We start from the raw sequence: 27522 nt of genomic DNA, 5'->3' as shown, positions 1-27522 counted from the left end.
CCACAGCCCTTTGTGGGCCGAATTACCCCAGGTTAAAGCTTTGGTACAATTTGGAAATAATTTTCCACATTTAATAACATCATTTTGAAGTAAACCAAAAGAAATTGAAATTCAGTCTTTGAACCTGGAATCCGCTGTGCAAACTGCTCATTAGGTTGGGACAGGGCTCCGAGCTGGAGTGGCGTGATTATCGTCGGCTTCATGTTCGAGGCCTTTTATATTCCCCAGCACAATGACAACACTTGGCAGGAGCCACTCAACAAGGCTGTGATTACAGCCCTCCCCACCGTGACCTCGGGCTTCAAAGAAAGGAAAAATCGCTTTTTCTCAGAAAAAGGTTGGGGCCCCTGACAGGAGAAGGTGGGAGGCAGGAGGCAGAGGGGGAGGGGGAGGGGGAGGGGAGGAAGGCCAACCAGCCTGGGAGTTCACTTCTGGCCTGGGGGGGTGGGGGAGTTTAAGCCTGAATACTGGCTTCCTCACCCCATCCCACCCCATCCCAGCTCTGGGAAGGCACTAGAACTATATGGCAATGAGATGGCCGCTTGTGGAAAGGCCGAGGAGCCCAAGGATCTGCAAATGGTCTATGCCTAAAAAGATGACGATTCTTAATTCTGGCAGCAATATTTTTACCTCAGACCAATTAAGATACAATAGATTTGGGTTCCAAGAAGATCGTTTCTCTTTGGTTTAGAAAAAACAAGACCAAAGCAAACCCCCCCAAATGTCTCTCAGGGTGGGGACCGCCTGCTTTGGGGCCATGCTCAGTAGCTTTTGATCTCCCCAGGGTGAGTGAGCACCACAGGCCCTGCAGACCTCAGCAGATGCCCTTTTCTAATCTCTGAGGCCAAAAGACCCACGCCTTTAGGGCCACAGACACCATCTGGGCCTGGGCTCAAACTTGCTCCAAGCCTTTCCCACCGGGTCAGCCAGCCTGGTCAGAGCCAGCATTGAGAGGGCTCAGTCTCTGAGAAGTCAAGAGTCATCTTGAATGTCCCACTGGAGAAGGCTTCAGTGGTGGCCCTAACTAACACACTCTCCCAAGCTAACCTACTGATGCCCTTTCAATCCACACCATGCAAGTGGAAAATGGAAACTGAGGCATATCTGAAGCATCGCCCCGTAACCATGAGAGGTGCCGTGGTCTACGGCCGGCAGTGTTGGGCATACAGTCAGAAGGCCTCAGTGTGGGGGAGGAGGCCGGGCTCTGGAGGACTCCTTTGTTCCTACATCTCCTCCCTACCTTGTATTATTACATCAGTTCTGTGTCGGGAGGGGCTGGGGAGAAGTGTGTAATCTGTTCTTTGTATTGCCAGCACCTGACACACTTCCTTGCACACAGCAGTGACTTAATAAACATTTGCTGAATGGAATCAAACTCATTTAGGGGGCTGTGATAAGGACTAGCAAAGTGGGGGAAGGCAGGTAAGGAGTGTTTGAAAAACCTATAATATGGTTCAAGAGTAATTACAAGGAAACTGAATAAAACATCAACATCTTTCTTAGATAGGGATAGAAATTTTGCCCAGCATGCTCCCTGGATGCCACGTGCAACAGGACCTTGAAAGGAAAGAAAGGAGGCAGCAGAAAATAAAGACTCGGGAAATGGCTCAGCCACCCTGTGGCTGCCTCCCCGCCCCCGCCATTCACACCAGCCACAGGGACCAGGGACAGAGGAGTGGTTCCAATCTGGGCTTCGTTCCTTGAAGGCCTCAGAAGCACAGATCAAGGCATCGCTACTCTCTGCTTAGGTGGATTAACACTTGGCACAGTCTACCTCAGATCCCTTGATGAGTCCATAGGCTTCCTCCGGCAACCACAGAACTTATTAGGAAACATCTGAGTGTTCTGGGTATCTCAGCAAAACCCCCCAGTAGTTTCTAAACTCATGGCACCATCTTCCAATGCTCTAATGCAGGACAACCCAGCTTCTCCACAGCAGGCCTGGCTCCCCTCTCTTACCTTCTTGATAGTTGTGAGCTCCATCGGGCAAGGCAAGGAAAGGCAAATACTTCCATTCCTCAGGTAAAGTGTGGCTGTCATGGCCTTCTCCTGTGATCAGGGGAGGATATGAGAATTCAACCTAAAAGAGAAAAGAATGTGCTAGCCAGAAAATTGGTGATCAGAAGGATACTCTGGCAGACTGATTGTTGCTCAGCTCTGTCTGACTCTCTGTGACTCTATCTGGGGTTTTCTTGGCAAAGATACTGGAATGGATTGCCATATTTTCTCCAGCTCATTTTACAGATGAGGAAACTGAGGCAAAGACAGGGAAGTGTCTCAGGCCAGATTTGAACTCATGAAGATGAATCTTCCTGATTCCCAGTCCAGTGCTCTATCCACTGTGCCACCTAGTTGCCCCTCTGCATAGATAGGCAGATTGATAGAATGTTGATTAAGTGCTTACTATGTGCTGGGTAGAGGCAGGTAGGTGGCACAGAGTGTCAACTCTGGAGTTAAGGAGGACATGAGTTTAAACAGGGCCTCAGACACTTTCTAGCTGTGTGACCCTGGGCAAGTCACTTAACCCTATTTGCCTCAGTTTCGTCATCTGTAAAATAAGCTGGAGAAGGCAATGGCAAACCACTCTAGTATCTTTGCCAAGAAAACCCCAAATGGGGTCATGAAGAGTTGGACGTGACTAAGTGACTAAACAACAAAAACAACAAAATGTGCTAGGTACTGTGGCATAGGCCAGGCAGAAAGAAAAAAAGAAAACGGTCAGGGGAGAAAGGATAACCAGAAAGTAGAGATCTAGGAAGGGGAGGGAAGCAGGAAGATATCAAGATGAAAATCATGACGAAGATGCATGGAGAGTGGCAGACCATCCTCACCCCTTTCTCCAGTGATTCTTAGAAGTTAGGGTGCCACAGACTGCCTATTCCTGCTTTTATTGGCTTTATGGGAAACCAGGCCTGGTATTTCCTGTCCAGACTCTTTGTGGGGCACGTAGCACGCACTGCTTGAGCAGTTCATTGACCAAACATGTGAGGGTGAAGGCCAACTCTTTGCTAGGTACCTATTTCATGCTAAAAGGAGATTATACAATGAATCAGAAATTGTCTTGGCCCCAAAGCTCATGATTTAATGGGAGATAAGATCACTCCCCCAAAGCACTGGCCCGTTCAGCCAAGGTTGCAGCTCAAGCTTCCTCTTGCTCCCCATCCCCCACCCCCACAATCTAATGAGGAGGCAGCCAGGAAGACGTTAAGCAGTCATCAGAGGAGGGGGCCCTCCAGCCCCTGTAGAGCAAACGGGTCGCCATTAGTCCTGGGGCTATCAAGAGACAGGTACAGAGAGAGGCCAATGAGGAAGGGGAGAGAGGGCCACACTAGTCCTGATTCTGGTACAGGACTATTTTCCCCTCATGGCTGGAGAGGGCAGCGCCTATGATGGTGGGGGAAGGGGATGCTAGCCTGGGCACAGGGCTGCCAGCTCACAAGGAGCAGCAGCGGGTGGGTATTTAATCATGGAAGCAGAGAGGGACTGGCAGGTCCGGGTCGCCTGGGAGCCTATGCTGATGCACTCTGCACATCAATTGTGGTAGGAGAGCAGAAAACCAAGACTGGGAGCCGGTGGCACTGCTGGCCCTTGTCCTGGGGGGGACCTTGGGGTGTGGAGGGGGAGGCTAGCACCCCTCCCTTCCCAGAGGACACAGGGGTAGAATGAAGAGAGATGCGAGGTCATACTGTCTCGTTCAGCCTAACTGAATTAGGAGCAAGGCTGAACTTGCCTCCAGGCTCCTGTAGCCAAGAGTGACAGAAAACAGGGGACCTTCCGGGTCAAAGGAGAAGAGCGGAGGGGAGTCACCAAGACAATCATGCTGTCTGACCCAACAATATTTTCTTTTTCCTCTTCCAACGAGCTTCTGCAGCTGCTCTCATCTGGGAGCCATGGAGAGCTGCCTGGGGCACTGCCCTAGCATGGGTCAGAGGTGAGTCTCCAGCCACCACTGATAGATAACTCCTCAGGTTATCACGAAGAAGGAACAAGAAAACATTGGTAGGAAGGTGAAGGAGCAAAGGTCCCAAGGCAGCCCAGGAACTCCCTCAAAAACAAGGCAATGACCAGACAGAAGGACACGTTTTTTAAAATGACACAAAACTTCCATCGAAACTGATCACATTCTAGGGCACAAAATTAAGAAATGCCCCAAAGGCCAAACTTCAACTGTGAGGTTGATAGATTTAACTGTCATAAAATACAAAGTGATAAACAAAGAGGGGATGGAAAACTGCAGGCTTGCCCAAATGATAGGAGGGGCCAAGGGACGCCTTTGGCTGCAGTGGAGGGGAGTCCTGGGGAGTCACCTCCCCCTGGAGAGAGCAGATGTGGTGCTGATAGGAGCCCCCAGAGCTGCAGATGCCAAGAGGAAGATGCAAACTCCTTGGGAGCTTCCCAGCCTGGCCACACCTTTCCTTGAAGGCCTCACCTTCACATAGTCTACGTCTATGCACCAACCTGGCTGCCAGGAGCTGTTTCCCTCCCCTCTGGGCTTTGTGCCCTCAGCCTGTAAGGCCTCACCTCCTTCCTCATGTCTGCTTCAACAAACCCCTAATTTATCTGAAAGCTCAGTCCAGGTATCATCTATTACAGGAGGCCTAGCTTGATCACTCCAGCTGCTCCCCCCCTTCCCACCATCGCTAATGTCCCACTCCAGGAAATTACTTTGCATATATTTTGTATCTCATTTTCAAGACACATGTCGCTCTGTCCCAGTGGAATATAAAGTTCCTCAAGGGTGTGGACTGCTTTCTATCCCCAGAGCCTGGAACAAAGCCTGGCACAAGACAGCCACCTTCATAAATGCCTCTTTGATTGAATACGACACTTTCTATTCTTAAGAGTATTGCATCAGAGGTCAGTCAACAAACATTGATTAAGCCCCTACTATGTGCCAGGCACTGGACTAAGCATTAGAAATACAAAGAAAGACAAAAGACAGTCTCAGTCCTCAAGGAGCTCCCAATCCGATGGGGGAGACAACATGTAAATAAATACACAGAAAAAATTCACATAAGACATATACAGTCTAGATGGGAAAGAATCACAGAAGGAAGGTATTAGAAGGAAGGGGGATCAGGAAAGGTTTCCTGGGGGACAGAGGGCTCAGTCGTGCGACCTAAAACACTCCCCAGAACTACATTAAAATGTTAATAAACCATAAGTAACATTTAAGTTACTGTGTAGCCCATAGATCTTTTCTGTCCACACTAGTGCCCTGCCCCCTTTCTGTTTGAGTCAGACCCCACTGCAGTAGAAGATGGGCTTTGGCTGGGATCTGAAGGAACCCTGGAGGCCGAGATGAGGAGGGAGGTGCTCCAGCCCCAGGGGACAGCCAGGGGAAATAACCAGAGCCAGAGTCTAGAACAGCCAAGAGGCCAGGGGAGGGGAAGGATGGAAAGGGTGAGAAGACTAGAAAGGTGTGTGTGTGTGTGTGTGTGTGTGTGTGTGTGTGTGTAGGGGGGGTGTCTTCAACCCAAATGGTCCAAACCCCCCGCCCCCATATCCATATTCTTTCTGCATTTACTCACTGCCTCTCCTTATGGAAATACAGCATACCCCAAACTCATGGAATGTAGGCAAAGCAGAAGCCAGAGGCAAACTGGATCATTAATCACTTATATTAACAAGGACAGTGGAAAAAAGAAAATCAATGAGGTGAGTTGCCAGTTAAGGATGTTGGGAAATGAACAAATTAAAGAACCAAAAGTAAATGAGAAATTGGCAGAATTAAAGGAGAAATTAATAAGATGGGAACTAAACTAATCAAAGAGCTGGGTAATTTTTTTTAAAAGATCAATAAAATTAATAAGGCCTTGGCAAATTTAATCAAAAAGGGAAGAAAATCAAATGACCGAAATCCAAAAGAAGGCAGGGCAGATTACAAGAAATGAAGATTTTTTTTCTTAAGCTGATAAAAAACATTTACGTGAAACCAAGAGCATTGTCTGTTTATGGGGAAACATTAGAGGTTGTCCTGCTAAGGAAACAGGGCTGTTCATTCTTACTATTTTACTATTTAAATACATTTTTAAAAAATGCTAATTATAGCAAAAGAAGAATTCTAGGAAATAACTATGAAGAGCTTTTAAAAAAACCTAGCTGTGAAAGGTATATTTAACCTTAGTAAATAACAGCAACACAGCAGAGCCTGAATTTGAACCCAGCTGTTCTGACCCCAAATCCTCTCTCTTTCCATTTTATAATCCTGATAAATCGATTCAGCAAAATATTTTGGTAGAAGATAACCCACAAAAATCACCAGCATTTCTGTGTGTCACTCAAAAGAAGAAATTTATAAAAAGAGAAATACCATTAATAATAATGACAAGGTAGATCAAATTCTTAGATGTTAACTTATGAGGACACCCACCTAAAGACATACTACCGAAGCCAACTACATAAAGACAACTATCAAAGAATTAAAGATATGAATGTGTATGACCAAGGAAAGTCAACGGAATCATGGAGGCAACACTACATATGTCAACCGAAAGCAATACCAATCAAATCACCAACTGGCTGTAGACGAAGTGATAAGAAAGCCCAACACTCACTGTCCTCTGGGCACCTGGCTTCACAATCTGGGCATCATCCTCATTCTCAGTCCTTCCTTGGATCTGACCCTTGGCTGTGTTTTAAGGCTTCAACCTCCACAACATCTCCAGCACCCACTGGTCCCTTCTCTCTACTCACACAGAAACCCCCTTAAGGGATCTTGCCCTCATCACCTCTCTCCTGGAATATTCCAAGAAACTCTACTGTCTCCCTACTTGAAGTCTCTCCACAATCCAAGCCTCCTATTCTCCACAGGTACCAAAGTGATTTCCCTAAAGTTGAGAACTGACCACGTCAGGGCCACACTCAGTAAACTCCAACGGCTCCCTATTGCCTCTAGGGTCAAAGGGGAAATCTGCTCAATAGCTTTAGCAATACTAACCCACAAAAATCAACAGCATTTTGACATAACAAAACCCAGGAGACAACAACAGAAAGGTGAGTCCCATTCAAAAGAACTACAAATGCACAAAACCTTTAGGAGTCAATCTACTAAAGGAAACTCAATATTTGAAGAGATTAATTTGTAAATATTCCTTAAAAATAAAGAAGAATTTAAGTAGTTGGAGGAATAGTTATTGTTTGTGGTTAGGCATACCACTGTAGACAAATTAAAATATTACCCAAGCTAATTTACACATTGAGTGCAATATCGAACTACCAAACAGATACTGTTCAAAGTCAAATAAAATAATAACAAATTCATCTGAAAGAACAAAAGAATATCTAGAATATCAAGGGCAATACAGAAAAAAAGACAGGAATGCAGGGGAACATTAGGGTTAGATCTTAAACTATATTAAAAAGCATCAGTCATCAAAACCATTTGATACTGGTTAAAGATGAAAAGCAGCTCATTGGAACAGTCTTGACAAGGAAGAATCAGAAATCATGAAATTCAATAACCCAGTGTTTGATAAAGCTGGAAACATAAATAACCTAAGGAAGAACTCACTATCTGATAAGAACTACTGGGAAAACTAGACAGCAGTATGGCATAAATGGAGAACTAAGAGAAATAGATAAAAACAAAAGTAATTTCCCAAGTGATAGGTGTATATGAACAAGTCATTTTCAAACATAAGTTGCAATCTATTAAAACCATACCAAACAATGCTCTAGATCGTGAAAAGAAGAGAAATTCAAATCAAAACAACTTTAATGTTTCACCTCAGACTAAGCCAATTAGCAAAGATGGCAAAAGAAGGGAAGTCAATATGAGAAGGCTTGTGGAGAAAAAGGCACACTAATAACGCACTGTCAGTGGAGTTGTGAACTGGTACAATGATTCTGGAAAGCAACTTGGAATTATGCAAATAAAGTGCCTAAAATGTCCATACCCTGTGACCCAGAGATTCCACTGTTCTACCTCCAAGAAGCCACTGACAAAAAGAAAAGCTCCATAGACACCAAAATATTTATAGCAGGCTTTTTGTGGTAGCACAGAATGCGAAACAAAGCAGATGCCCATTGACTGGTGGAACAAATTGTGGTACATTAATGCAATGGAATAGGACTGTGCTATAAGAGACAACAGAGATGATGACTGCAGAGAAGCGCGAGAAGACTTTCATGACGTGATGCAAAGTAAACAACGCTAGGAAGACAACACGCACAATGATGATGACAATGGAAATGAAAACTGAAGGTCTCCACACACTCCTCCCTACTTCCCAGCAGCAGAGGGGGAGGGGCTGCACGAGTCCACAACATTTATCTTTAGTGTCACATTTGTTCAGTGGGTTGATTGGTTTTACGATTCTTTCCTACTTCTTTATTCTTAAATTATTATAGATTAATGTTCTCTCCAAGCAATTGTGGGTAACCTTTGGGTCTGTGGTAATGCTCTGGTAGCATTACAGTTTAATGGATGAGTACTTGAGGAAATTCTGAGGTCTATACAGGGATTTGTCATCTGTTAATTTATGAAAATTAGGGTGCTTTGACTGTTTCATTCCATCTTGCTAGGCATTAATAAAACGCTAGCTAGCACTTACATAGTCTAAGGTCTGCAATGTGCTTTACAAATACTGCTGTATTTTATCTTCACAACAGCCCTAGAAAGTTGTTACAGATGAGGAAACTGACGTAGGAAGCAAGTAAGAGTGAGAAGTAGGATCTGAATTCGGGTGTTCCTGACTTTAGGTCCAGGGCACTATTCAGTTAAGTGCTAAATTTGTGCAGCCCATCGTGATGTGGTACACACTTTCTACCATTTCCTTGCACTATCTGCATTCACTAAGTCTGCCCTCCTTAATGGCAATCCTTCTGCAAGTTCTTGTGAAACGACCTGGTCCCAAACTGCTGTTACAAATCTGTCATACAGAAGAATTAAATGTGTTCTGTTCAGCTCCAGAGGGGAGAAGGGGGAGCAATGGGGGAAAGTGGCAAAGACACAGTATTTAAGCTCGATGAATCAAGGAAAACCTTCCTGAAATGTGGAGTGAGCCAGATGGAGAAGGGGATGCTTGGGAGCTGGAGGCTTCCCTCTCCTTGGAGGTCTTCGAGCAAAGGCATGGGCTGGACCAGACAGCCACTGAGCTGCCCTCAAACACTGAACTTTCAGATGGATGAGTTTTTCAGCAATCCAAGATCATAGAACCTTGGGGGAGGAAGTTCTTAATAAAAAATGTTGGACCCTTTGGCCCAGCAACACATCTACTAGGCCTATTCCCCCAAAAGATTAAGGAAAGATGCAAAGGACCATAACACAAAAATATTTATAGCAACTCTTTTTGTAGCGGCAACAACCTGGAAACAGAGGGTTCGTCCATTCTGTGAGGAGTGGCTGAACAAGTTATGGCGTGTAAATGTCATGGGCTACTACTGGATCATAAGAAATGGTGAAAGGGACTGTTTCATAAAAAACCCAGAAGACTTGCATGAATTGACGCAACGTAAAGGGAGTAGAATCAGGAGAACAATTTCCACAATAACCTTACTATTGCAAAGACTTTGGTAGACTTAAGAATTCAGATCAACTCAGTGATCAACTATGATTCCAGAGAACTGATGACGAAATGTGCTACCCACCTCCTGCCAGAGAGGTGATGGACTCAAGCTGCAGAATGAGACATAGATGATCAGACATGGACAATACAAGAATCTGTTTTGCTTGACTCTGCATATTTGTCACAAGGGTTTTATTTTTCTTGGTAGGGGAGGTGAGAAGGAGAGAAAATACGTGCTTGTTAATTTAAAAAAATTTTTAGGGAGGGGTATTAGATTCATCTCTCACCATAAACTACAATAAATTCCAAATGGACCAGTGATTTAAATATTTTTAAAAGATCATAGAAAATTGGAAATTTATTGAATGACAAAGCTGTTTCAATAGTGGGAAGGAGAAAAATTCTCAGCTATTTAACAAACAGAAGAAATAGGACACAAAATGGATGGAGTTGATTACATGAAAATAAAGATTTTTTTGGTACAAGAAAAAGCAGTGGAAACAGAGTAAGAGTAAAAAGACTGGTGTGTGTGTGGGGAAATCCTATAAATCCAAATTGCCTATGCACAAGTAAGAAAGACTTAAACTCTGATTTTTATCTCCTGTGATTCCAAGATGATAGTGGAAGCTCTCCTGCCACTGGTTTAGGTCAAATTCGGGAACAAAGGTAGATCTCAGATGGAGCCAATCCCCCAAAATGAACAGATATATGAAAAGCCCTTCCCACTTTGATGTGATAGATTATGAAAGCTTATTTTAAGTAGAGAAACTTGTTCAAATGTTTTGCTCAAATCTAGATAAACTCTAGAACAGTCATCTTCAAGGCCAAAAAAAGGGATGCAGGGCTAACCTAGGAGCCCCTATTGCGATGAGGGAAGTAATGCAGGCTACTGGGGATATTTTTTCCCTTTTCTACATGTTCCCTCTGTCCCCTTTAATCATTTGTTTTGAAATTTTTCTAGAAATTGAAGTCAAGGTCAGTGCTCTATAGTCCAGGGACAACTCTTGTCTGTTTTCTGAAAATCAAGAAAGATGCCTTTCTCCTGTTGTGTGACATTTCTTCCATTCTCCATGACCTTCGGAAAAGCATCCCAGAGGATTAGCAGTCAGCTTGGCCAGTGCTTTTAGGCCCCAGGATGCAGTGTTCTGGGACTGGTGACTTGAACTTATCAAGGATAGATCGATGCTCTCTAATTATGTCCTTGTTTAACTTGAATTTAAGCTACCAATTAGCCATTTTTATTCTGTCCTTGACAATCCAAATGTCATATCCTTGGCAGAGATAACAAGCAAAAGAAAGTTTTCTCTGGCATTTACCTCATCATCATCCCATTAACTCTCATCCCATCATCCTCCTTGGAACCTTTTTTTTTTCTTTTCTATTTTGTTAAAGATATAAATTTTTGAAAGAAAAAACAACAATAATTTTTGTTTCTACAGGGCCTTAAGGGCAAGACTTCTCGCTGCCCTATTCCTCTTTCTACTGAAATTTAGCTATCATATGTCTCATTAACTCAATAGTTTCTTTCAAGACTATAACGAATCTGATTAAATAAGCTGGCCATGTGGGAAGAGCCCCTGACAGGGGCTCTCCTCCAATCCCAGGAAATACATGCCTATTTTAAAAAGTACCTTCTGAAGATAACATTAGCTCCTACCTTTTATTGCCAACTGGTGGGAATTTCAGCCCAGACGGGAGAGAAAGGCAATGCCCCGAATACTATGGGCTTTATGAGACCCAGCTCTTAGACCAGATGGTGTAGGTGGGCATCTACTGTGCCTAAACAGAGGCTGGCTTTATATAAAAATACCTGCTCTAAAGGAAACACCAGACTATATCTTTTTTTTAAAAAGCTAGTATTCAGTATAGGCATGCAATCAATGGCTTTGGGCAACTTCTCAGGAAGAGACAAAAAGACTTAAATTGAAAAGCAATAGCTGAAAGATGACAAAATTCTCAGAAATATTTCTTAGATTTTAGATGTATTTAGATGAAAGAAATATTTCAGAACTGAATTCATATTTCAAATAGCAGTGGAGGTGAGGACAAAGTCTACTTCAAATTGTCAAGCATTATTGGGGAGGTGAGTGGCCTGGAAATCTCTTCTCTAGTCCTTCTCTCCCTTTAGGGCAGCCTTCCATGCCCAGAGTTCCCGTTTCCTCCTACCCTCTTCCTAGAAAAGATGGCTACAAGATCTAATAAACACAAAGACTGGTAGGTGGATTCTATCAGAAGACATCTGAGATTATATCCAGAAAATCGGTTACTTACTGCTAATATGACCCTAGGCAACTAACTGAACCCCAAATCTAGAAAATGGAGCTATATATGTCATATTTTCACTATAAAACACCCACACAACTGAGTGGTAGGGTCAAAAGGGATCGATACCTACAAAAACTCTGTAAAACAAAGTGGGGACATATTGTGTGTGTGTGTGTGTGTGTGTGTGTGTGTGTGACTAATGCAGAAAGAGAACAGACTGAAAGCTACAGGCTACACTTTATATGAAAAAAGAGAAGCAAATTACACATGATGGAGATCTACAATCTTTTTATGTTCTATATATTTGGAAATGCCCATTTTATTTGGTGTTTAAGTTTGGAAAAAGATAAACTCGTAAAACATGCTACATAAATCTAAGTGATTATAAACTTATTAATGCTACAGAATAAATCACTCCAAAGGCTTGCAGTCTCTCTCTTCTTTCTCAGTGTTTGAGATCAAAGTCTTGAGACAAAAGGCAAGAAGATCTAGTCTAGGGATTCTTACCATTTTTTGTGTCGTGCCCTGCCCCCCTGGGAGTCTGGGGAAGCCTATGGATACCTTCTCAAAATTACCTTTTTAAATGCATAAAACATAGCACACTGAACTATGTACTATGGAAACCAATTATATTGTTGAAATATAGTTATAAAAATATTTTTAAAAAACCCCTAAGTTCAGAGACCCCAGTTTAAGAATCCATGCTCTAAAGGGAGAATTTAGGCTTATAGAAAGTTGGCCCCTAGGACTAGTAGGGTCTTTGCTGGTGTCTTACAACAAGCGTTATGCTCCTATAAGGACAGGCAGCAATGTCAGTATTCTTTCCCTACATGCTGGTGGTAAATCAGGCACCTTTTCAACCTTATACTCTTGCTTACATCCTTCCACAGCTTCCTCTACCGAGGCTCTCCCACACATCCAGGAGGCCTTCCTCAAATCCAGGGTCACTTAACACTCTTTTATGTCACAAAACCCTGGGGCTAAGGGGGTAAAGCCTATGGACCCCTTCTCAGAATAATGTTCTTAAATGCACAAAATCAAATACATAGGATTACAAAGGAAACCAATTATCCTGAAAGGCCATTTACAAAACATTTTTAAAAACAAGTTCTCAGTGCCCAGGTTTAAATGAGGAGGAGCTTGGTCCTTTCCCTGGGGGCCTTTGTCAACAGTAACCCATTTTCTCTGTCCCCGCATCCTTTAACATCCTGTGGGTACCACCACTACACCTGGGCTGGCCATGTGTGTCCCATGCTCTGACTGCGGGACCCATTTCTTTTTCCAATCCTACATTTTTTATTTTCCTACTACTTTTTGTATGCAAACACTACTGGTAATAGGCCACAGAATACTGAGCTTCTCTGCCCTTTGAGTCACCCATGATTGTGATTCTTTGGAGACTGTAGTTTCCATGAGTCATAGCCACATAGCACAATCAGAAAAATATTGTCTTAGTATCACAAACTCTCATAACATTAAAGCTGTAATAACCTTGGAGATCACAGGATCATGGATTTAGTCATCAATCATGCTTTTCCAGGAGAGAATGCTAGAGCCAGAGGGCTTTACCATGTGACATGACAAATCTTTGTCATATTAGTCATCAAACCAAAAAGTTTACAAGCTCATATACTTGCCAGAACTAGTTTGGGTCCACATAACAAATAGCCTTGCTTTGATCCACTGTCCTTCTAAAAGTACTCATCAATTATCTATCAATCCCCTACCCTCACCTACCTACAAATATAAACACCTCTCCAAGCACTGATGAAATTCTTCCTAGTGCAAGGAGGAATGAACATCCTTCTCTTTTCCACAGAGTAGGAAAAACAGACCAGTCAATAAATATTTACTAAGTGCCTACTATGTGCCAGGTACTGCGCTAAGGGTTGGGCAAAGCTCCCTTTGAATATTTCAGTATTGCCCTGGTGTGATTTCTTGGGCAATGGGAGTCAGAATGGGTTGTTAATAAAGGAAACTGATGGGCTTGGTTAGGTGTGGACCTACCAGGGTTGATTCCTTTGGCAGTGGGTGCCAGAATGGGTTGGTAATAAAGGAAACTGATGAGCCTGATTAGGTGTAGACCCACCAGGGTTAGTTCCTTTGACAGTGGATGCCAAATAGCTTGATGATAAAGGAAACTGAGAAGCTTGGTTAGGTGTGGCCCATCAGGGTAGGTTTGGTGAAGCACAGAAGTCAGAGTTTCAGAAGGCTGCCCAAAAAGCTTCTGAGATAGAAAGTTTTCTTAGCCTGCCCTGGTTACATTTTTCCTGATGAATTTCTGGAAGGGTTTGTTGAGCCTGACTCCAACACCTGTCACCTCTTCCAACATTACTGACACAAAACCAATAGGGGTCAAGCATAGGGCTGGAGACACACTGACATACATCTCCACCTCGATCACAAGGCAAAGGACCAAGGTCCACCTCATTTCAAAGAACGGCACGTCTGAGCAGGTGCAAAAAATTAAGCAAGGGGAAGGGAACCTAATGAAATGTTATATTAAAAAAATGACTGACAGAGGAAAAGAAAGGTTTGGGTTAACATATAAACCAAGAATGAAATCACTTCAAACTGTGTGTGTTAATTTAACGTGTGAACTAGTAAGTTATTTGATATGTAAGTGGTGAACATTTCTGCAGTAACGTTATTAATACTAAAAAGAGATATTTACTCTCACTAGTTGACCCAAATAAAAATAAAAATAAAATCAAAATCACCAGAGAAATTTGATCACTATAACACCTAAACATTTCCTCTGTTTACAACAGACCAAAATAATTCAAAGCTGAAAAAAATATTGCTGCCACAAATTATATCCTGACAAAATTATGGCCCAAATGACCTAATATCCTTCCTCTAGTTTCTGAGAATCATGAAAGATGCCTTGATTGTCAGATATTCTCACCTGGTGATCCCTATAAAAGCATATGGCTTCTTGATTATGGCCTAGGAAAATGTGTTCATAACATAGAAAATTCTATGACGGTCCTTCCTGAGCCTATGTGAAGTGTGCAAATTATGCAAAAGAAATTATTTCTACAGAAAAGTTGAAAGGTTTCAGCTACATTATACATAAGAGGGAGAAAAGGAGGGAAAGAAGGAAGCAAGGAAAGATTTATTATGTGCCAAGCACTGTACTAAGTGACTTACAATTGCTATCTCACTGGATCCTCACAACAACCCTGGGAGGCAGGTGCTATTATTATGTCCAGTTTACGGATGAGGAAACTGAGACAAACAAAGATAGTGACTTGCCCAGGGTCCCACAGCTAGTCAGTATGTAAGGCCACATTTGAACTCCAGTTTTCCTAACTCTAGTCCAGTGCACTATTCATTCACTACATCCCCTAGAGGCCTCAGGCAGCTGTAAAGGTAAATCGTCAAAATTTTGGAAATAAATGCCAAAGAATAATCTCTGTTTCTGAAAATGACATGTGGTCTTTTCTGCCCCCTCCACATATAATGATTGTGATCACTACTGACCCAGCCATCCAACTCCAAACCACCCCAAGGAGTCCTTCTGGTGGCAATCCAGAGAAAGACCCAGACTCAAATAAGCCAGACATTTTTGACATCCTCACAAATGAGGAATGAACCCCAATTCCTATATGCTGTGGGAAAACCAACAGCCAAGACTTCCTATATACTTTATTCATATCAAGAGAGAGCAGTCAGTCCCTAGCCCTGTCACTCTGTTGGAGGCACACAGGATAACTCACACATATACAATACACACAACATGCACATGCATAATACACATGCCCCACACATACAATACACACTCATATACAATACCACACATGCATACATGCACACCACACAATACAGAAACCATACACACGCACAACACATACAACATACGCATCACAGCTCACACTAGATAATACCCCTAGATCATGTTTTGATGGAGGCTGCTCTGAATGAGCATTTCCAAATAAGCCATCTGGATGGTGCTTTGCAACAGTGAATGGTAGAAAGAATCCATCAATCACCACCCATCATTGATCCCAAAATGAAAATCCCCAAGAATATCATAGTCAAATTCCAGAGCTTCCAGGTCAAGGAAAAATACTTTAAGAAGCCAGAAAAAAAACCATTCAAATCTCATGGATGTCCACAGTCAGGATCACACAAGATTTAGCAGCTACCACATGAAAGGAGCAGAAGGCTTGGAATACAATATTCCAGAAAGTAAAAGAGTTGGGATTATAACCAAGAATAACCTACCCAGCAAAACTGAGTCTAATCCTTCAAGGGAAAAAAATAGATATTTAATGAAATAGAGGACTTTCAAATATTCATGATGAAAAGACCAGAGCTGAACAGAAAACCTGACTTTCAAATACAAGACTCAAGAGAAGCATAAAAAGGTAAATATGAAAGGGAAATCAAGGGACTCAAGGTTAAACTGTTTACCTTTCTATAGGGGAAGATGGTACATGTGACTCCTAAGAACTTCATCATTATTTGAGCAGTTAAGAGTTTACATAAAAAGAGGGCACAGGAGTGAGCTGATTACATTGGTATGATTTTTTAAAAAATGGATAGGTGAGAAAAAGGGATGACCTGGGAGAAGGAGAAAGGAAGAAGAAGACTGGGGAAAATTATCTCACAAAAAGAGGTAGCAAGGAAGAGATGTTACAGTGAAAGGGAAAATGATGTGTGTGGGGACAGGGGAGAGGTGCAGGCAATGCTTGAACCTCACTCACATCTAAATTGGTTCAAAGAAGGAATATACATACTGTACATATTCAACTGGTAATAGAAATCTATCTTATCCAACAGGGGAGTAGGAAGAAAACGGGGGACTAGGGAAAAGGGTGAAGGGGAGTAGTAAAGAGAAACACTGATGAAAAAAAAGCAGTGGTCAGAAGCAAAACAGACTTTAAAGGAGTGATAGAATAAAATGAGAAAGAGAAGGCTAAACAGATGAAAATAGGATGAAGGGAAATGCACAGTTAGTACTCATAACTGTGAATGTGAATGGGATGAACTCACCCATAAAACAGAAGCCGACAGCAGAATGGATTAGTACTAAACATATATGCACCAAATCACATAGCATCCAAATTCTTAAAAGAAAAGTTAAAGAATTACAGGAGGAAATAGATAGTAAAACTGTACTAGTGGGGGACCTCAACTTTCCCCTCTCAGAACTAGATACCATAAAATAAATAAGAAGTCAAGGAGATGAACAGAATGTTAGAAAAGCTAGATATGCTAGCGAGGCCTCTGGAAAAAAACTGAATGGGAATAGAAAGGGGAATACCTTTTTCATAGCTTTGCAAGGCACCTTCACAAAAACTGACCATGTATTAGGGCACAAAAACCTCAAAACCAAATGTAGGAAAGTAGAAATACCAAATGCAACCTTTTTATACCATAAGGCAATAAAAATTAGATTTAATAAAGGGTCATGGAAGTAAAGATTAAAAATTAATTGGAAATTAAATAATCTAATCCCATAGAACGAGTGGGTCAAAGAACAAATCACAGAAATACAATCAATAATTTCATTAAAAAGAATGATAACAATGAGACAACATCCCAAAATTTGTGGGATGCAGCCAAAGCAGTACCTTAGGTGAAATTTTATATCTCTACAGGTGTAAATCAATAAAAGAGAGAAAGAGCAGATCAATGAATTATGTATGCAACTTAAAAAACTAGACAAAGAACAAATTTAAAATCCCCAATTAAACACCAAAATGAAAATCCTAAAAATCAAAGCAGAAATTAATAAAACTGAAAGTTAAAAAAATCTAATAAAATAGATAAACCATTGGTTACTTTTATTTAAAAAAAGAATGAAGGAAACCAAATTACTAGCATCAAAAATGAAAAGACTGAATGCACTACCAATGAAAATGAAATTAAAGAAATTATTAGTAATTATTTTGCCCAACTACATGGCACCAAAACTGACAATCTAAGTGAAATGGATGAATAACTGCAAAAATATAAACTGCCCAGATTAACAGAAGAGGAAACAGAATACTTAAATAACTCTATCTTAGAAAAAGAAATTGAACAAGCCATAAATGAGTTCCCTAAGGAAAAATTCCCAATACCAGATGGCTTTATAAGTGAATTCTATCAAACATTTAAGGAACAATTAATCTAAATACTATATAAACTACTAGAAAAAATAGATAAAGAAGGGAGTCCTACCAAATTCCTTACATAACACAAATATGGTTTTGATACCTAAACAAAGGACAGCAAAAACAAAGAAAGAAAAAGAACTATTGACCAATTTCCTTAATGAATATCAATGCAAAAATTTTAAATAAAACACTAGTAAGGAGATTAAAGCAATATATAACAAAGATGTACACTATGACCAGGTGAGATTTATACCATATATATATCCTATATATAGGAAAACTATCAGCATAACTGACCATTACCAATAACAAAAACACAAAAAAATCATATGATTACATCAACAAATGCAGAAAAAGCCTTTGACAAAATATAACACCATTCCTACTAAAAACACTAGAAAGTATAGGGATAAATGGAATCTTTCTTATATTGATAAGTAGTATCTATCTAAAATCAAGAGCAAATACTATTTATAGCAAGGATGTCCATTATCACCACTACTATTCAATATTGTTCTAGAAATGCTAGCTACAGCAATAAGACAAGAAAAAGAAACTGAAAGAATAAAATAGGCAATAAGGAAACAAAATCATCACTCTTTGCAGATGAAATGATGTTATACTTAGAGAACCCTAGAGAATCAACTAAAAACTAGTTGAAACAATGAACTTCAGTAAAGTTGCAGGATATAAAATAAACCCAAATAAACCATCAGCATTTCTACATACTACCAATAAAACCCAGCAGCAAGAGGTAGAAAGAGAAAATCCATTTAAAATAACTGCAAACAACATAAAATACTTGGGAATCTACCTGCCAAGACAAACCCAGAGACTATAGGAACCCAATCAAAAAACACTTTTCACACAAATAAAGACAAATCTGAACAACTGGACAAATATTAATTGCTCATGGGTAGACTGGGCCCAAGATAATAAAAATGACAATTCCATCTAAGTTAATTTCCTTATTCAGTGCCATACCAATCAAACTACTATTTTAAAGAGCTAGAAAAAATAAAAACAAAATTCATCTGGAAGAATAAATGGCCAAGAATATCAAGGGAATCAATGAAAAAAATGTGAAGGAAGACAGCCTAGCAGTTCCAGATCTCAAACTATATTATAAAGCAGCAATCATCAAAAATAATCTGGTATTGACTAAGAAACAGAGTAGTGGATCAGTGGAATAGATTAGGTAAACAACACACAGTAGTAAAGGACCAGCATAATCTAGTGTTTGATAAACGCAAAGATCAACTATATACTCAAAGATTTGGGTAAGGACTCACCATCTGACAAAAATTGTTGGGAAAACTAGAAAGTAATTTGGCAGAAACTAGACACAGACCAACATCTCACATGACATACCAAGATAAGGTCAAAATGGATGATTTAGACATAAAGAGTGATAGCATAAGCAAATTAGTGGAGCTGTCAGATCAATGGATAAGGGAAGAGTTTATGACCAAACAAGACACAGAGAGGATCATGGGAAGTAAAATACTTTTGATTACATCAAACTAAAAAGCTTTAGCACAAACAAAACTAATACAACCAAAATTAGAAGGAAAATAGGAAACAGAAAAAAATTTACAGCAAGTTTCTCTGATAAAGGCCTCATTTCTCAAATATATAGGGAACTGAGACAAATTTCTAAAACTGAGAGTCGTTCTCCAATTAGTAAATGGTCAAAGGACATGAACAGGTAGTTTTCAGAAGAAAAAATTAAAGCTATCAATAGTCACATGAAAAATGCTCTAAAAATTGCTTAAAGAAATGAAACTTAAAACAACTCTGAGGTATCACCTCACACCTATCTGATTGGCTAACATAACAGAAAAGGAAAATGACAAATGCTGGATGTGGAAAAATTGGGATACTAATGCATTGCTGGTGGAGTTGTGAACTGGTCCAACCATTCTGGAGAGCAATTTGGGACAATGCTCAAGGAGCTATAAAACTGGGCATACCCTTTGACCCACTACTAGGTCTGTATCCTGAAGAGATCAAAGAAAAGGAAAAAGGATCTATTCGTGAAAGAATTGGAAGTTAAGGGGATGCCCATAAATTGGGGAATGGATGAACAAGGTGTGATATATGATGGAATACTACTGTGCTATAAGAAGACTGGGTTGGGGTGGGGCGTGTGTGTGTGTGTGTGTGTGTGTGTGTGTGTGTGTGTGAGAAGAATCTGGGAAAACTCATAAGAAATGATGCAAAGTGAAGTGAGCAGAACCGGGAGAACAGCAATATCGTAATGACCAAATGTGAAAGACTTAGCTACTCTCATCAAGATGATGCTCTAAGAATTCCAAAGGACCCAAAATAAAAAATGATATTTACCTCCAGAGAGAAAACTGATTAATTCTGAATGCAGAATGAAACACACTTTTAAAAACTTTATTTTTCTTGGTTTTTTTGGTCTATGTTTTCTTTTGCAACATGGCTAATATGGAAACATATTATGCATGACTTCACATGTATAACTGATATAAAATTGCCTTTTCAAGGGAGAGGGGAGGGGCAGAAGGGAAGGAGAGAATTTAGAACTCAAAATTTTAAAAAGTTTAGAAATTTTTTTATATGTAATTGGTAAATATTTAATGAAATAAATGAAAATATGTTCCATAAAAAAGGTGAACAATAATTAAAATAACCAAGAGGGGCTGGGACAGCTGTGGAGGTTTGACCATTCCAGGAATACATAGGAATTAAATAGAAAAAGTGGCTAACTTGTTCCTAGCTGCTGACCCTGAGGTTCCACTATTGGCCTAGAACCCTGAAGCTATTCCCTAAAAGCAAGTGAAGACTAGCTTGTCCAACATTGAGAACCACCCCAGGAAGCATGTCTGGTGAGTGGAGAACTGCTGAGCAAACTGTGGTGTGTGAGTGTGGCGGGCTGCCTTGTGCTGGAAGGCCAGAGTCTGGTAGATGGGGGAAACTGGGTGTGAAGTGAGACCAAAGGAAAGAGAAGCTGCAGCAGCAACCCTCTAGCTCAGTAAGCACAACACTCGGTGTTCACACCACAGTGTCAAAGAGAAAAGACAACAAAAGGGGAGAGAGCTGAACCTGGAGTCAGGAGGGCCTGGCTTCAAATCCTCACTAAGGTCCTTACTAGCTGTGGGACCCTGAGAACATGACTGCCCCACTGCCTAAACAGTTCTCTCATTTGTAAAATGAGAGAGCTGGACTCAGTGGGCTCTTAAGTCAAGTCAAACCAACATATTTATTAAGCACTGACTATGCTCCCGGCACTGTGCTAAACACTGATGATATGATGAAGGCCAAAACAGGCCCTGCCTTCAAGGAGCTCCCAGCGAATGGGGGAGATACCTAGCAAACAATGATGCACAAACAAGACACATCCAGGACAAATGGAAGCTAATTTCAGAGGCATTAGTACTAAGGTAGGTCAGGAAAAGCCTCTTACAGAATATGGGCTCTCAGCTAGGACTTGAGGGAAGCCAGGAGGCAGAAATGAGGAAGGGGCGTCTTCCAGGTATGGGGGACAGCTAGAGAAAATGCCCAGAGCTGGGAGATGGAGCGTGGGGATGAAGGAATAGTAAGGAGATCAATGTCAGTGGATGGCAGAGTATGGGGGAAGAGTAAAGTATAAGAAGACTGGAAAGGTGGAAAGGGGCCAGGAGATGAAGGGCTTGAAGAGCCAAGCAAAGAAGTGCATATTTGACCCTGGATTTAACAGGGAGCCACTGGAGTTACTGCACAGGGGGGTAACATCATCAGAACTTTGCTTTCAAGAAGATCAGTTTGACAACTGAGTGGCGGATGACTGCAGTGAGGAGAGATGAGGCAAGGAGACCCACCAGAAAATTTTTGCAAGAGCCAGGCACAAGGTGACAAGGGATGGTACCAGGGGATGACAGTGTCAGAGGAGAGAAGTGGACTTATGGGAGAGAGGCTGAAAAAGAAGAAACAACAAGATTTGGCAACTGATGGGGTAGAGGGCAGTGTGTGAGAGAGTGAGGAGTCACAGACGGAAAGTACCTTGGTTGCAAAACTAGGCAGCATGGTGGTCATAGAGAAGTAGGGAAGAGGTGAAGGTGGGGAGGGGGGGAGGATAACGTGTTCTCTTTGGGACATCCAGCTCTCAAGTCCCTTCTAACTCTCCACATCTGTTCTATCCATGATCTTCGCATGTCTTTGCTAGTTGTGCTTTGTGGAAGGATTTGTTTGTTTGGGTGTTTGTCGAGAAGTATCTTTTGCATCAAGACAAAGCAGAGTAATGAATTCAAAATAAAATGGGGAGGGGGTTAGGCATGGGAAGTACGATTATAAGATCACAGGCCTTTTCCTAACACAGGTTTCAATAACCTCAACCATCCTTTATCTCCTCACCAAAAAAGATAAGCAAATCCTTTAGCAATCTAAACCTTTGTTAGTATTTTAAGAAACTGTTGATCAGCTAGATAACATACCACATCCTAGGTAATTTAAGTAATGAATGGTATGCGTGTGTATGTGCATGTTTAGGGGAGAGGGTGTCAACCAATATAACTGACAATCAAGAAGATTATACTCAAGAGGCAGTATGGGATAGTGGAAAGATAGTTGGCCTCTCTCCTGATGCTTGCTCTGTGATCATGGGCTGCTACCCCCTAAACTTTGGTTTCATCATCTATAAAATGCGGATAACAATGTCTGTTATCTCACAGGGCTGTTGTGAGGTTCAAATAAGATAATCTATAAAGTGCCTTGCAAGTTTTAAAAGTTTTGCAAGTTTAAAAAAAAAAAAACTACTTGGGTCACTTACAATTCGAAGTAGAACAACAAATGATTTTCCAATTTACATCCAAAAAAGAAACACATAGTTGGTGTCCTGCCCAACATGCTCAATGAAGTGATGTGCAAGGCCCTCCTTCCCCCTTTCAATCTATCATTCTGTATCATTTTTTCCTTTCTCAGGCAAACTCTGTAGGTATGAATCCCAGATGACCTGTTTGGCCCTGGACCCACAAAGGAACCTCTCTAGGGTTCCATCAGTTCATCGGTCAAATGAGGGGGTTGGACTGTATGGCCAGGAAAGTAGCGCTCACGGAAGCAGACCCTACAAGGGGAGTTCCTTTCTTGCTTAGGAAAGAGATCAGCAGAATCAGAACAACCTCCCCCCCCCCCCCCCCCCAAATCCCCGCCCCCCCCCCCCCCACAAAGCCAAAAGCAATGGAACTTCTAACTTTGCTAAATGTTAGCATGTGCTTGTAGCTTTAGGAAAGATTTCAGTCTTTGTGTAGTGATGGGATTACCTGTTTCTGTTGACAGTTAACAAGTTTATAATAAAAACATGGCTTATAAAGTGCTAGGATTGAAAAGTTGGTTTCCCAAGGTTAATCCCCAGCCCTTTCTTTAAGGGCTGTTATTATATATAGCCTATATCCTAGTATTGCTTGGGAGGCACCTTCCTTTGGCAGGCAATCTTCCGGAGTGTGAGGAGCAGGCTGGTCCTCTGACGCACAATCTGCTGGCCTCGCTTAGTGCTTAGCAGGCCAATTCGCTTCGCTCTCGGTCCACCACACTGCCCTCTCAATTCTCCTTCCTCCAAATCCAAGGCCAGATTTTTCACCATTTTTGTTCCCCTGGAGCTTTTTCAAACACCACCGATGAATAATGCCACTTCCTCCTTATCAGCTCCTAAGCTTTTTACCTAAGGACCGAGGAGATACCATTTGTACTCAGGTGATTGTTAATCCATTTGTTAGCTCCTCTATTTGACACCCAAGGCAGCTTGGTGAGAGCAAGCTGGACTTGCAGCCAGGAGGGTTCAAATCATGCCTCTGATGAACTCTCAGTTTCCTCATCAGGAAAAGGGGCATAACAGTACTGATGAGGCGCAAACGAGGTCATGTTGATAAAAGCTTCCGCAGACTTTAAAGGGCTGAGTGTCCTTTGTTATTATCTCGTGACCCTGGGTAGATCATTTTGCCTCTGATGGGGCTACAATGTCATCTCCACGTCCAGGCCTAAATACATGAACTCTTAGGATTTCTGTAACAAAAACTGTTCTAAAATGTGCCTCAGTATCTAGAATGTAAGCTTCTTGAGAACAGGGACTTTCATTCCTGTCTTTGTACTCCAAGTACTTGGCACAATGTAGAGAACACAGTGGGCAGTTAATAAAAGCTAGCTGAGTGATAAACTGGGTCACTGGTGATAATGGCTAGCCCCTTTGATAAATCAGAGTATGGACTCTTCTCAGTTTATTGTACATTATGGCTCTTTGGCCTTCTACTTCTTTTGATAAAGAATCCAACTTCTGATTATTCCTCTACTGGGTCCCAATTCAAACACGAAGGAGATAAAGAATTGCTAAACAAGTTAAAACAGGTTTTCAAATATGAAAACGATTTAAAAGGCAAATGGACTTCAATGCCACAATTATCTGTGATTTTCTTGGCCGGAGGCTTTCCCCCATCAACACAGATGGCAAACCTTTTGCATTTTAGTAGATGGTCTATAAGAGTTTCATTTGGCCAAAAAATTCACCACCCTGGTGAATCAACCCGGTGATGAGCTTTTCCAGATTTAGTGAATCACGGCCATAGAAAACAGACAGACTCTCAGGACATCAGAGTGCCCCTACTCAAAGCCTTTCCAGCTGAGAAGGACTCACTAGAAGGGCCCAAAGTGCTGGAGAATCCAGAGTGCCTATCATACCACGATGAAGAGAAAATAGAAATTCTTCTATGCCTCATCATTTTGAAGGAAACACACCCTTAATATCAACACACACAACACAAGTCACAACTAAGAGGCCCAAGCAGCAGCAGCAATCAAAGCCCAGAACAGCTATCGAGACACTGTGAGAAGCTCCAGAAGGAAAAGAGCATAAAACGGGTGACGTTTAGGGCTCCTACCTCCAAGGCCCTGGAGAACGCCTGCTGAAGAAAGCTGATACTGCCTACCTGAGACAGCTCGAGAAGCCTAGGAACCGGCTCCGGCAGTGCGCTACGCACCCAGACAAGCCCTTCCCGGCCACCCAGACCAGGGTGTGGAGGAGATGGAGGGCTGAAAAGCAGCCACCCAGCTGCAGGCGTGAAAACAGCAGGCGCTCAAGTCAGAGATGTCCAAGGCTGGAAGTGACCCCCGGGGCCACAGACCGTAAGAGGGCCAGGGAGAGATGCCGGGATCTGTGAACCTGGATGGGAACACGTTGTGCTTTTTCCTCACCACTGGTCTCCTATGTAACCCGAGGGGTTCTGTTGTATGCATTGAAACACGTTATCCTGAGAAGGGGTCACCATTCTACCAAAGGGGTCCAGGACATAAGGAAAGGCCAAGAGCTTTCGATTTAGTCCCATGTCCTCGTTGTACAGATGAGAAAGATGAGGCTCGGAGAAATGACTCGCCCAAGGCCACGAGGTAAACTGGGGATGGGACCAGGATTTAAGTCAAAGCTGTGTTCCAGCATGCCCGAAGGGTGGGGGCAGCCCCCCTTTTCGAGGAGACACCCCAAACCTCGAGCTCTGAGCATGACCAGTTCCTCCCCGCCCCCCAGAGGACCCCCAAGTCCTCCCCCCCCCGGTCCTCGGCACCCTCTAATCCCCCCCACAAGAGGAGTGGGGACCCGGCCCGGGGAGGGGGCTTAAGCGCCCCCCTGTCCTCAGCACCAGGCGACTCCACGCGTCTGGAGGGCAAGGGCCTGCTCATGTCTGGTCTGCCCTAGTGACTCAGTGTACACAGAAGGTGCTTCATAAATGTGGGCCGAAATCAACTAAGAGAGAGAAGTCAGCGGGAAAACTGAAGCCAGGTATGGGGGGGGCAGGGTGGAGGCCGGGGAGCAGGTGGGGAGACTCGGGGGGGCGAGAGGGGGACAGACGAGAGGAGGGTCGGGGAGACACGCGGGGGGTGGGAGACACGTGGGGGCCGCGCCCACGTCGAGGGGTGGGGGGCTGGAGCCCCTCCCCCAAGCCCCTCCCCCGCTCACCTGGCAGCCCTTCTTGTGGTGGAAGCCCACCACCACGATGTGCAGCACGGGCCCCCGCGGGCCGCCGCGCCCCCCGGCCTTCTCCATGGGCCGCCCGCCCCGGGGCTCCCGGACCACAGGGGACGCCGAGGCAGCCCCCGCTAGGCCCACCCGCCGCAGCCGCTTCGCCGCTTCCGCCTCCGCGTCACCTGATCCCGCCCCGCCCCGCCCCGGCCCAGCCCCCGCCTCCGGGGAGGACGAGGGGGCGGGGCCTGGGGGCGGGGCCTGTGCTGCCGGGGAGGAGCCGAGCCGGGAGAAGGGGGCGGGCCTGCGTTGCCCGGGAGACCCGGCCTCCAGGGAGACGCACAGAGAGGGGGCGGGGCCTCCTGCTCCATCCTCCTGTCCCTTCCCTAGAGCCCCAAGCTCTGGGTTCAGATCCCAGTTCTGTCCCTTACTATCTGGGTGACCCGGTTGGGGAACGTAGGCAAGTAGTCACTTAAAGGCACTAATAATATAAAGTTTATACAACGCTTTAAAGTTTGCAAGTTGTTCAGCGTTTTCAGTCGGAACCCCGTTTGGGGTTTTCTTGGCAAAGATACTGGGGTAGGTTGCCATTTCCTTCTCATTTTACAGATGAGAAAACTGAGGCAAACTGTGTGAAGTGACTTCCTAGGGTCACACAGCCGGCAAGTGTCTGAGGTCACATTTGAACTCAGATCCTCCTGTCTCCAGGACCTTCTGAGGGACACAACCCTGGGAGGGAGGTGCTATTATTATCTTCATTTTTGTTGATGGCTATCCATTGCACAGAGAATATTGTTTGGGCCCAGGTGGCCCAGGAGATAGAAGATTGGCCTTGGACTCAGGAAGTCTTGATTTCAAATCCAGCCTCAGACACTTGCTAGCTGGGTGACCCTCGGCAAGTCACTCAACCTCTCTTTGCCTCAGTTTCCTCAACTGTAAAATGGCACCTATCTTCCAGGGTGGTTGTGAGAATCAAATGAGATATTTGTAAATCACTTAGCATGGTGCCTGGCACAAAACAGGCATTTTATAAATGCTTATTCCCTTCCCTTCAACTATGTGTGGCTAGAATGTCCATGGCAAAATGATAAAATAAAGTGTGTTTTGGAATAAATCAGGTGTTAGGCCATTTATACATATGAATTATTGATGTTTTACATGTGAAATATTTGTCCAGTGGATACTAAAGGAATGTTGTCACTGATAATCCCATCATAAACTAAGGTAGAAAACAAAAAGAAATGTAATTTCAATGGAGCGATTGTTCACAGGTTCCCTTGAAGAGGCAAGGGAGGATTGTTCCCATGTTGACCCTAAAGGCAACGTGAAAGTCAGCCCTAGAAACGTGCTTATTTCATCATTTGAGCATCTGATGGACATAAGCAAAAAAGACTACTTTGAAATGTCTCCATTTGGGAGTTTGAAGAGATGAAAAATGTTATCAGAACTTGAAACAATGCTCTATGCCAAGTAAACATGTTTTAATAATCAGTGACTTCAATGCCAATTGCATCGTGCATTGGCCCAAGACATAGTAGCGAAAGGTATGTTGGAAAGGAGCGATTGGGTTTCAAAACCAAAAGAAATGAAAGGTCTACAGAACCAGAAGCTTTGTGACTAATGATAAAAGTATTTCCACAAGACATCAGGAAGCATTGGTCACGCCAAGCAACGAATGTCATAAAAAATGAAA

General features: G+C 42.8%; 1 protein-coding gene across 1 annotated transcript in view; it reads right to left on the bottom strand.

The window, feature by feature from the left end:
• Window positions 1–25913, bottom strand: part of AVL9 (AVL9 cell migration associated) — a 70140-nt gene extending 44227 nt beyond the window's left edge. The window contains exons 1-2 of the mRNA XM_027840215.1: window positions 25827–25913; window positions 1960–2080 (exon numbers count right to left, since the gene is read on the bottom strand). Of these exons, the coding sequence (XP_027696016.1) occupies window positions 1960–2080; window positions 25827–25913 (208 nt within the window). The remainder of the gene's footprint in view (window positions 1–1959; window positions 2081–25826) is intronic.
• Between the last annotated feature and the right edge of the window lie 1609 nt (window positions 25914–27522).

Source organism: Vombatus ursinus, unplaced genomic scaffold (assembly GCF_900497805.2).
Source record: "Vombatus ursinus unplaced genomic scaffold, bare-nosed wombat genome assembly UNPS02014840.1, whole genome shotgun sequence".
Lineage (NCBI taxonomy): Eukaryota > Metazoa > Chordata > Mammalia > Diprotodontia > Vombatidae > Vombatus > Vombatus ursinus.
The sequence above is the reverse complement of the archived record's forward strand: the minus strand, read 5'-3'. Positions and strand labels throughout refer to the sequence as shown.